Source organism: Lingula anatina, chromosome 4, assembly GCF_051362555.1.
Source record: "Lingula anatina isolate TDL-2025a chromosome 4, LinAna3.0, whole genome shotgun sequence".
In the NCBI taxonomy this organism is placed as follows: Eukaryota; Metazoa; Brachiopoda; class Lingulata; order Lingulida; family Lingulidae; genus Lingula; species Lingula anatina.
In genome coordinates, this window is record NC_141770.1 from 29,659,414 (window position 1) to 29,671,655 (window position 12,242).

The 12,242-nt window shown below is 37.2% G+C and overlaps 1 protein-coding gene across 3 annotated transcripts in view; it reads left to right on the plus strand.

Annotated features, from left to right (window-relative positions):
• The window catches only part of LOC106173696 (uncharacterized), a 56,439-nt gene that overhangs the window by 41,523 nt on the left and 2,674 nt on the right, over positions 1-12,242 (plus strand). Inside the window, exons 34-52 of one of the 3 annotated variants that reach the window (XM_087010918.1) lie at positions 231-728; positions 1,184-1,354; positions 1,556-1,717; positions 1,974-2,135; positions 2,377-2,586; positions 2,959-3,483; positions 3,736-3,900; positions 4,632-4,862; positions 5,199-5,326; positions 5,573-6,115; positions 6,548-6,779; positions 7,201-7,301; positions 7,626-7,762; positions 8,350-8,483; positions 8,738-8,966; positions 9,282-9,484; positions 9,876-10,079; positions 10,560-10,793; positions 11,431-11,492. In XM_087010918.1, the coding sequence (XP_086867044.1) occupies positions 231-728; positions 1,184-1,354; positions 1,556-1,717; positions 1,974-2,135; positions 2,377-2,586; positions 2,959-3,483; positions 3,736-3,900; positions 4,632-4,862; positions 5,199-5,326; positions 5,573-6,115; positions 6,548-6,779; positions 7,201-7,301; positions 7,626-7,762; positions 8,350-8,483; positions 8,738-8,966; positions 9,282-9,484; positions 9,876-10,079; positions 10,560-10,793; positions 11,431-11,477 (4,316 nt within the window). In that variant the 3' untranslated portion in view covers positions 11,478-11,492. Of the gene's footprint in view, positions 1-230; positions 729-1,183; positions 1,355-1,555; positions 1,718-1,973; positions 2,136-2,376; positions 2,587-2,958; positions 3,484-3,735; positions 3,901-4,631; positions 4,863-5,198; positions 5,327-5,572; positions 6,116-6,547; positions 6,780-7,200; positions 7,302-7,625; positions 7,763-8,349; positions 8,484-8,737; positions 8,967-9,281; positions 9,485-9,875; positions 10,080-10,559; positions 10,794-11,138; positions 11,328-11,430; positions 11,493-11,797; positions 11,969-12,242 lie in introns of those variants that run through there. The other 2 variants (XM_087010917.1, XM_087010915.1) reach the window with 2 other exon arrangements.

The window sequence follows — 12,242 nt, forward strand, 5'->3', positions numbered from 1 at the left end:
GAAAAGTATTTATTTAGTTTTACATATATTTAATTTTATATTTAATTATTTTGCATTTTTCATCAAAAACAAGTATTCTTGTACTACTATCTTGAAGCAGTAGTACTCAATTTTGAATGGTAGGTAAGCTAATCATCACTCTAGCAAATAATGCAGCATGTCATTTGGCTTGCATTAATTAAAGGACCCTTTATTACTGTCCACAAATTTTTAAAAATCTTGTATTTCAGAGCCCAGAGATGCCATATCCAGATTGCCATCAGAGCTGCACTACTTCACAGGTGATTGCAATGACCCCTCCACACAGACACAAATCAAAAACAACTTTATTCAGATCCTCCTTGGCTCCATTCTCAGCAACAAATGCAATCCCAATGAGGACTGCAAACCAGAGAATGTACAAGTTACATGTGGTCCTGTGTCCATGTTCCGTCGAAAACGGCAAGCAGATAGTTCTGGACTCCGTTATGTGACCAAATTGAACTTTGACCTTCAAATGGTGGTCAAAACTGCTGGATACAGAACAACCCAAAGAGAGGCTTACATGGCCCAGTACAAACTATACCAGATGGCTGTGGCATTGAGAGGCATGGTAAATAATGGAGATGACCGCCTCACCTTACGAGCTAATATTGCTAACAGGGTGGATAGGCAATCCTTCAAGCAGGGAAGACCACAGATTACGTGTAGTAACCCAGATTTGGCATTGAGTCAGGCGCTGAAATGTGGTAAAATATCTTTAATGATTTGTAAACCTTGGATGTAGTGACAGTATTAAAGGTTGATAGATTGGCGGAATGAGAGGGTGGATGAACGAATAGATGTTTGGTCCAATAAATGGACAGTCAAGAAAAGTTTTTGTGGCTGAAAGAAAGGTTGGGTAGACAGACAGACAGATGGACAGACAGATGGACAGAATTTTATGGTACTGTCTTGATCTCATCAAATTTTAAGAATTTATGAAATGAAAACCCCCAGTATCTGTAACATTTACTATTGTCCCCATTGAAAATATTGAGTCATTACTGTAAAAAGACAGATAAGGTTTCATAATGGAGAAATGAATGTCAAATTACATATATTGAAAAAAGGCTATATATAAAATGTATATATGACAAGTATATAAGCGTGTAAATATATTTGATTAATTCACATTTCACTTAAAAATTGTTTTATATTCTAGTGTCATGTCCCAGTGGCACCCGTTTTAACCAGGCTTCCCCCCTCCCCAGCAAGTGTGACCCCTGTCCACTGGGGACCTATCAGAATGAGTCTGGTCAGCGTCACTGTGTCCAGTGTCCGAGTGGTCACTCAACTCGTGGGACGGGATCCAAAAATGCCACTCAATGTTTGCGTAAGTAGTACAGGGGTACACAGTCAAATGTCTCCGAGTTTCAGAGATTGCTGGAAACTAAAGCTTCAAAACATGGAAATGGCTGAGAGGCATGCTGATCAATTGTCTAGTTTCCAATAGTCTCTGAAATTCAGGGTGAACTTTTCCAATTGTAGTCAATAATTTTATGTAAGACTATATATGATAATTATTTAATCATAGCTATCTGTACACCTGGAACATCCTCTCTGACTGGAGTGGAGTCCTGTACACCCTGTAAGAAAGGAGAATATCAAGACCAGTCCAGTGCCAAGTCCTGCAATAAATGTAAAAATGGCACAACAACAGTGGATGTGGGGTCCACCAGCTCAACGCAGTGTAAAAGTGAGTACGTCAATGTGTGTGTGTGCGCGTGTGCGTGTGTGTGTGTGTGTGTGTGTGTATGAACAGATCATTTTTTCACTGATGACTCACCTCAGCTTAAATTTATATATTTTACGAAATAACCCTTTTGCCTGTTTCTGTATTACATATTTATGAAGTTGAAATTTAAAAGATTTTGCAAGATAGTAGGTTCTATATTTGCTGTCATTATGGTATTTTATTATTTATTTTATAAATATTGTAATATTTTTTCCAGGCATTTGTCCACCAGGCAGTTTCTCTTCCAATGGAGTTGTTCCTTGTACTTTGTGTCCTTTAAATACTTACCAGACTGAAGATGGCAGCACCAGCTGTATGTCTTGTCCAAGAGGAGCTGTTACAGAGAAGGATGGTGCTGTTGATTTATCTGACTGCAAAGGTGAGTCACAGATTGTACATGTACATCCGTTAGTTGGATTGCTTGATTTTTTTATATAAAATTATGTAATAGGATAATATGTCAGTTGTTAGAGCATTGATAGAATCAGTAGCAAATGCTCTTTTGTCATGTAGAAATTATAATTTTTATTATACTCAAATAAAGATACACCTGCTGCTATGCTTACAATACTAAAATGCCATACAACTGTTATAACTGCACAAAAATTTTGTCATTCTAGCCATCAATGAGTGTCTCTCGTCTCCTTGTCACAGTGGTGGCACCTGTGTAGACCTGATGGTCGGCTTCCTGTGTCAATGTCCAGCAGGTTACACTGGCGCCACCTGTGAGACCAACATTGACGACTGCCTGTCACAGCCATGTGCTAACAACGGGACATGTGTGGATGGAGTGGACAGCTTTACCTGCAGGTGCTTACCTGGATATGAAGGTACTGGGGTCCTCAGGAATGAATTTTTTTCCAATTTTAATTGGAAATCTTTTCTTTTTATCTGTGGTTTTCCAACTTAAGTGGCTCGCATCCCTTGTTTTAAGGCCACATAGCTATTTCTTCCAACTTGTTTTACAACCCAAGATCATATGTAGTTAAAACATATGGGTTTAAGATACTGAGTATTATATTGACAGTACAAGAAGAAAAATATGTGTAATGATATTAGTTAAGTAATACTGTATATGTTTTTATAAGTGATACATTAAAATAGCTGTTGTAAATTTATCAAAATGAATTTGTCTATGCATATATTTATATATAATATACATATTTTGGATGTTAACTGTAAACGTTGAATTAACATTTCAGGTGATGACTGTTATTTAAACACAGATGACTGTGTCAACTCTCCATGTAAGAATAACGCCACCTGTATAGATGGTTTAAACAAATTCACATGTCAGTGCATGGAGGGGTTTGAAGGCGACCTGTGTGAGACAGCTACAGACTACTGTCAGTCCAGTCCCTGCAAACACGGAGGAACATGTCAGAGCACCATTGGCAGCCATTTTTGTCTTTGCCCTCTGGGATACATGGGAAAGAATTGTGAGATCAAACAAGATAACTGCCGTGGTTCGCGCTGTTTGAATGGTGCAACCTGCATTTCCACGACTGCTTCTTATACCTGTACTTGTCCAAATGGATATAGAGGGCGCTACTGTGAACATGACCTAGATCTCTGTCAGTCAGCACCCTGTAAAAACGGCGGAACATGTGTTGATGTTGGCACAGACTTTACGTGCTCCTGTCCCCCAGGGAAGTCTGGGAAGGTTTGTGAAAATGACCTAGATCCTTGTGACCCAAATCCTTGTCAGCATGGCGGATCCTGCTCAGGTTGGACCAAAACTTTGTGTTGTATTCTTCTATGCATTTACCTTCAAAAGTCTTGACAACATACATATACTACAGACATATTAGTTTTACTTTCTAATGAATGGTATATGGTATTACCGCAGATATATGTAACATGAAACAAGCACATTCAAGGACAATTTGCAGTTTATGTAGGCCCTGCAATAATATGAAATAATTAAAGGTTTAGATTATAATACATCAGCTGAATTTAGTGAGCACTTTTGTTTCCAGGGCAACCTAGAACAGACAACTATACTTGCACATGTGTGCCTGGATTTGCTGGCGTAGACTGCGAAGTCAATGTGAACGAATGTGCTGACAATCCTTGCTCAGGTGGCGCTGGCTGTATAGATTTAGTGAACGACTTTGCATGTATATGTCCTCTTGGTCTGACAGGTAAGAATGTGCTTACTCTGAGATGAAATTTATTTTGGCCTAAGAGACAGGTGACTGGTAACCAATTTGATATCAAAATTGTGGATCAAATCAAGACATTGAAATATTTTTCTATAAGGTTACTAAGTAAAATATTCTTCTGCTTATATACTAGTAGAATGTGTTTTGCACATATAGCTAAAACTTCCTTTGAATTTGCTATTTATGATATACAAATCATATGTAAATGTCAAGACACAACTAACAAGGTGAAAGAAACTTAAGCTGTCTCTTCTGTTTAAGCAACGGCTTAAAAGTGAATCGTACAAGCCTAGTATTTATGCAGATTAAATGTTATGATAATAATTGTAATAATAATAAACAGTGCTTTTGTTGCCAATTACACAGTTTCCAACATGCAACATGTCAGTACCTTTATTGCTTTTATTATTATCACCAGTTGAAAGTTTTCTGAAAATAGATTTAGTGTAGAATAAAGTTGTTATTGTAACTGAAAGAAACTTAGAACATGATTACATTGTGGGTGTGACAATACCAGTTGTTTCCTTGACCAAGAGTGGTAGTCAGAAGAGGTTGGAGCATGATGTCCCATTTTTTCTTATACCATGACATGCCATTCTTTCTAATATCATATTGCCCTTCTGGTTTTTTTATTTATGTCTCAATTTAAAAGATCTCACGTTTTATCACTTTTAGTGGATGTTGCAATAATTGCCTGATATTTATTCTAGGCAGACGCTGTGAACAAAAAGTCAACTTCTGCTCTGTTTCACCCTGTCAAAATGGAGGCACTTGTGAAAATGGCGTCAGTGATTTCGCCTGCCGCTGCCCAGAGAAATTCACTGGAAAAACATGCAGCCAAGTGGTGGCAGTGTGTGATGTCAACCCTTGTGATAATGGTGGAAGATGCGTCCCTGACGGCAATGGTGACTTCATATGTTATTGCAGTGGTCTGTACAGTGGTAAGAGTCAATACAATGATAAAATAGTGAAGCACTGTTTTATATCTTTAGTATCTTTAGTTATTCAATGCTGTATTTAACAGATGTTTATTTTAAAACATCAGATTATGTAGCTGTGAATTTTTATATATAAGGGACCATGTAAGCAAAAATAGGTATATATACTATCCAACCAGATGCCAAATAATCTTACTGTTACACCAAAAGAAAGTAAAATGGGCAGCTTGGCTCTTTATAATGTCCCAGTGGTAATGATGGGCAAGTGAAATAATAAGATGATCGACATGTTGGTACATAGTGCTGATAAGATCACCATTATTTCCCCCCTCCTCACAGGTAAGCTATGTGATCAGCCGTACACACCCTGTTACTCAGACCCATGTTACAATGGAGGACAGTGTGTGGTGACAGGGGACACATACAGGTGTGACTGCACAGGTGGATTCATTGGGGACAAATGTCAGGTAAGTTTCTAAGGTTTCCATGGTAACTGGGTGATTGAGACTTTAATTGCTCTATTCAGCGTATTACAGTGGAAACTCTGGAATTTTTTTCTTAACATATTTTAAAATATTTTGATTGGATCCAGTGTATTTTTATCAAGCATATTGCATGTTGATCGAATGATTAGTGATTGTGTGCATATAATAATAATCATAATCATAGTACAAATAATAATAATTATTATTTTTAATATATATTGTTTTCAGATTGATATAGATGAATGTGCTAGCAATCCCTGCCAAAACAATGCAACTTGTACAGATGGAACATCCTCTTTTACTTGCTCCTGTCCTCCTGGCTTCACTGGCGCCCTCTGTGAGCAGAATATAGACGACTGTCTGTCACAACCTTGTGTTACCGGGGCAACATGCCACGACATGGTGAATGGATTCCGCTGTGAATGCCCACCTGGATTCACGGGGCGCACGTGTAACGAGGAGAAAAGTCTGTGTGGCTCCTCTCCTTGCGTCCATGCTAACCGTTGTGAAGATAATGGCGGTCATTATCAGTGCATGTGCTCTGCTGGATGGACTGGACAACAATGTGATGTTGAAATTGATGACTGTCAACCCAATCCATGCTTGTTTAATGGCACGTGTGTAGATCTTGTGAACGGGTACACGTGCACGTGCCCTGAAGGGTTCTCCGGGAAGAGATGTGAGGTTAATATTGATGAGTGTGAATCAAATCCATGTCAGAATGGAGCCAAGTGCTTGGATGAAGTAAACAAATTCACTTGTATTTGTCCTGTAAGTATATGTTTTAGAGTTTGTTGTTAGAAATTACTGGCACCTGAAAGAAATGTTCTTGCATAATTTTCTTTGATGTGCATTGTAATACTGAATATACTGGTATATTTTTTATCTTTGAATTAGCTCAAAATTTTACAGCTGGTAAGACAAATCTTTTTTATGAATTAATGAATCATTAATTTTGGCATGGATCAACATCTAATATATAAAATAACTCTTGGAAAATGTTCAGTGGCATTATTTTCAAAGAATGATAAATAATAGTGTAACTGTGACATAGAAGTTGAAATTGGGCAAGCAAGGCAATACGTCTTTTGTACACTCCAAATCATTTCATTTACATTTAGTACTTTGTACATGTACAATTCATTCTCTCTCTCATGGGTTCATAAGTAAAAAATATTATGCATATATCAAATCGTCTCTAAGGCTGGCTGGACAGGGGCATATTGTGAAGTCAACATTGATGATTGCATCTCACAACCTTGTAAGCATGGTGCTACATGTCAAGATGGTAACGCCACCTATAGTTGTGTCTGCTCACCTGGCTTCACTGGTAAACACTGCGAGGTCAACATCAACGACTGTGCAGGATCACGTTGCAGTAATGGTGGAACTTGTGTTGACTTGGTGGATGGTTTTGACTGCATTTGTGCTGCAGGTATGTGACATTCTTACTCTACATAGGACATTATTCTTTGCCTGAGACATTTTCAATCTTTTTCTATGACCAATTAGTAGAACTTTTGGATATATAAAAGCTGATGGATGTTATCAGTCAGAATGAAACAACTTTATTTATTAAGATAGTGACATCATAAGTATACTACAATGAACATAAAATGTACTCCCTAAATATTGAAAGTAATGTTTTATTGTGATATAAACTATCATCATCATTGCTCTTTTATTTGACACAATACAGAAGCATGAACCACACATTAAGGAGTGTTATCTTAGTGAAGAGTGAACATGGAGGCACCATGGTAGAACTGTTGTAGCATAGAAATATTTAGTTATTCAAGGTTTAAATTATTGATCAATGTTTTTTGGTTGAATTAATCAATTGCCATTTTTTACAGGATACACTGGGAAGGTTTGTGACCAAGATCTTGACGAATGTCAGGAATTCTCACCTTGTAAGAATGGGGCTACATGCATAGATGGCTTTAACTCATATCAGGTATGAAACTATTGCAAATTTCAAAAGATCAAGGCATTATTTTATTTTTCAGACATCCCCCCCCCCCATTTTTTTTTAATGTGTGCTTTAAAGTGTCTGTAAATGTTAATCATTGATGAAAAACACATTTCAAAACATTTGATTGAATTTGGCTGAGTTCGTAGTTTTTCAGATTTAACTGAGTACAAAGTGAAATAAAAAAAGGAAAAGTTTAATTTAAAAGATCATGTCAACAATCACTACCACCATTAGTATATGCTCTGTTATCACATAAAAAGTTAACACTGTGAAAACAAGACTAATTCGATGACCGTTTTTGTCCAGTGTACATGTGCTGCTGGCTACTCAGGTGACCAATGTGAAGTGGACATAAATGACTGTGTCCCTAACCCGTGTGGCAATGGAGGAAGGTGTCAAGATCTTGTGAACTCCTTCCAGTGTACTTGCCTCCCTGGATACACGTATGTGATATTAATTGTAGGATTCATTATCAATAAGGATTTCAAATCTGATTCAGCAGTTTATACACTAACACTAAGCTGACAGTTCTTACTACATAATTTACATGTCTGGACTGATTTAGTAAACTCCTTCAGTGTACTTGGATCATAGTTTTATTTTAGCATTCATTAAGGCTCTATCATACAGTTATAGCTGTGGATTGATGTAATCATACCATTTTGAAAATCATGCAGAATTATAAAATGTTTGTTTTTATTGAAAGGCACTATGGGCATTAGACCCTTATACAACAAACAGTTATTTTAATTACCTATTTATTTCAAGATTTTTTTTATCTTAATTACCAACTTTGGTGAACCATATCCAAAACATAATTAAAATGACCTTAATTAAGTCAGTGTTTGATCTCTAAGCTTAGAACTCCAATAACACAAGTTCATAGATCATAACTTTTCTCAACAATTTTTGAAATATTTCTTATAATACAAATTGTTGAAAAAAATTCTCAGGAAAAAATGTTGTAAGTTACACTGTATGCCTTCTGTTTTTCATTTTATTATTTCAAATATTCTCTCTATTATCTCAGGGGTCGTACTTGTGATGTAGACATAGATGAGTGTACTGGAGTCAGCTGTGGACAGGGGGGCACTTGTATTGATAAACTGAATGATTTCACCTGTATCTGTGCACCTGGCTATACTGGACAACTTTGTACACAGAGTAATTTATTATTATTATTATTATTATTATTATTATTATTATTATTGATATATGCTATATTTTGAATTAATATAGTTGCCATTAGCAATGTTGATTCTATTTTGAGAGAAAGCAGAAAATTGTGGCTAATTTATCATTATTGCAAAGTGCATGGTTGTAAATGTGGTACTTATATTTGTATATATAAGTATTTGTATATTTTTGTATTTGTATATCTTTTATTTGAAATTCATCATTTTTCATTTAAATTCCAGAACTGTCCTCCAAATTTGACCTGCGCTTCCTGCAGGGAGAGCCAGACACCATCAGTTATGCCGTGGTCAGGGATATCGCTGACCATAGACTCACCCCACTGACCCAGTTGACACTTCAAGCTTGGATACGAAGTAACAAACCCCAGGGGATGATAGCCGTGTATAAGGCAGCTGATGGGACTGGGTTTGGGGTGAAAAATCCTGGTGATATTGAGATACAGATAAATAGGTACATGGAATTCTTAACGCACAAAATTTGCATTTGTATTTAATCTTAAATTTCTCTGGAATGTTTGGCGTATTGCAATTTTGTGAGAAATTACCATTAATATATGATAGATATTGATACAGGTATTTCAAGCTTGTGACCTAACTGTGATGTGAATGTTGAGTTAGTCGATGTTTTAAAATAACATTCATATTGATAGGCACTTGGTTAGTTTTATTTTTGAACATTTGAAAATCACTTCATTATTTTTAATTTTCAATATTTCCCCAAAAAAAATATTTAAAATTACTGTCAGTAAAATTTATTTCTTTTCAGTCACACTGTCCAGACAGGACTGGACATCAGTGATGGTCAGTGGCATCAGGTCACTGCGACCTGGACCAGCCAAACCCAGGGAGTGACCCTCTACAGGGACGGCCAGCTGGTGGTCACTTACTCCAATGTCCCTGGCTCTAGTATTACCACAGGGGGGAACATGGTCATTGGACAGAGACATGAGTCACTGAAGATGAGACGAAGTAAGAATTTGTGATGCTGCAGAATATACATTGTGTAATAAAAAGCCTGAGGGTTATTTTAATAATATGGGTTGTCAACTTAAAATTTTGTGTAATTTCACGTATGACAGAGGCAAATAGCTTATACTCCATAACTAGGGTACTATATTAACCTATCAGGTCAGAAAGTTTTTGTTCATTGAATGGTAATAAAATATTGAATATTGATTTTTAATTATGTAATAATAATAATAATATGTACTGTATTTAATGTAATTTATATGAAGAAAGATGGTCATCATGGGCTAGCAAACAACCGCACATGAAATATATAAGGCAAGAGGACATTTATTAAAGTTTAAAGTTGCTGGCCAATATTCAAAAAGATATGGTACGTTATTTTACCTTCCAGAACGTGCTATCCAGACAGGCGTGGCATTTGAAGGTGACATTTCCCGCCTCCATATATGGGATACAGTCCTGCCCACTGATGTTATCACCAAGGTAACAGACTGTCAATCAGAGGACAGCAGGATTGGGAACCTAGTGGCGTGGGCAGATGTGATAGCTGGTATTGAAGGCCAAGTGGAGATAGTACAACCAACACAGTGTGATTGTAAGTAGCTTAGAGGAAGGTTTGGGGACTTTGGGAATTTGTGGATGAAGTGTCTTGTGATCTGGAATTGGCATGATTCCTAAGGGTAATGAAGACAACGTCTGCCTGAATGCAGTATGTTTATTAATTGAAAGTTCAAAATTTAATATAGACAAAGGATGAAGAAACAGTAAATAAATGAAGAAATTGCCTGTATAAACAACTCTCAGGCCTTTCCAACATATTGATGTATAATTTTAGTTTGATAGTTATTTTAATTTTACATTTTTACTTTCAAAATGGGTTCATTTTTTAGAACCCTTTGTAAATGAATGATGTAAGCTTACATGAAAGTAATTTCCTACATGTACTTAGTCTCCTTGATTAGAAAGAAGATAAAGTCACAGTCATTTTAGTAAAATCGAATTGCCTGCACACTAAGCATCTTCGAGTTGGCTAATTATGAAACAGATTTTCTGATTAGGGTCTTTTCATTTCTAGCTGTAAATGAATGTTCATCCAGCCCATGTCTCAATGGTGCAACCTGTGAAAACAAGATAGGAGGCTACCAGTGCCACTGTCCCGGAGGATACACAGGCACCAAATGTGACATTAACATTGACGACTGCATTGATAACTCCTGCAGTAATGGAGGAAGCTGTGTGGATGGTATAGAGGCTTACACCTGTGTCTGTCCCAGTGGGTTTACTGGGAGGTTTTGCCAAGAAGAGATAGGTAAAACGCACACTGTGTCTCTTTCTTCATTTAACACATTAAAACATTTATGTGCTTTTATTACAAAGAATTTGGATTTTTTGGGCTAGGATTCAAAGATTTTTTATAGCCGATGAAGTAAAGTTAACTTTTTTATGTAGGTGAAAAAGCATTAACAATAACAATTGACCCACAATGAATTTGGCTGTGGTCTCAGTATACTAAAGTGGTGCTATATGTTATATATTTCAGTTCATGATCACTGTGGTCTCAGTATACTAAAGTGGTGCCATATGTTATATCTTTCAGACCATGATCACTGTGGTCTCAGTATACTAAAGTGGTGCCATATGTTATATATTTCAGTCCATGGTGCCTGGGGTCCATGGTCACTGTGGTCTCAGTATACTAAAGTGGTGCTATATGTTATATATTTCAGTCCATGGTGCCTGGGGTCCATGGTCACTGTGGTCTCAGTATACTAAAGTGGTGCCATATGTTATATATTTCAGTCCATGGTGCCTGGGGTCCATGGTCACTGTGGTCTCAGTATACTAAAGTGGTGCTGTATGTTATATATTTCAGTCCATGGTGCCTGGGGTCCATGGTCACTGTGGTCTCAGTATACTAAAGTGGTGCTGTATGTTATATCTTTTAGTTCATGGTGCCTGGGGTCCATGGTCACTGTGGTCTCAGTATACTTAAGTGGTGCTATATGTTATATCTTTTAGTTCATGGTGCCTGGGGTCCATGGTCACTGTGGTCTCAGTATACTAAAGTGGTGCTGTATGTTATATATTTCAGTCCATGGTGCCTGGGGTCCATGGTCACTGTGGTCTCAGTATACTAAAGTGGTGCTATATGTTATATCTTTTAGTTCATGGTGCCTGGGGTCCATGGTCACTGTGGTCTCAGTATACTAAAGTGGTGCTATATGTTATATCTTTTAGTTCATGGTGCCTGGGGTCCATGGTCACTGTGGTCTCAGTATACTAAAGTGGTGTTATATATGTTATATATTTCAGTCCATGGTGCCTGGGGTCCATGGTCACTGTGGTCTCAGTGCACCAAGAGTTGTGGCAGTGGAATGAGGACAAGGAATCGCCAGTGTGACAACCCTCCTCCCTCACCAGGGGGCAGGCCATGCAGTGGTGGCAGCTTAGAAAGGGAGCAATGTAACACTGACCCATGTCCAGGTAGTGAGAGGGCATAAACATATATCTATGATGCCAACAACACATATGCAAGCACTTCTCCAAAACACACGAGACACTCAGAAATTTTGTGTAAACAATATTCAGTTTGTTTCCAAAACTGAGTCTAATTTTATATTGTAATAAATAATATAATGAAAGGAGATAGGCTTGTGAGACTAAGTGTCATTCACCAGTTTCATGATACCACTGTCACAATTAAACTGGTTGTTCATTTTGCCTTATGACAGAAATAGATACTCAATGCATATTAATT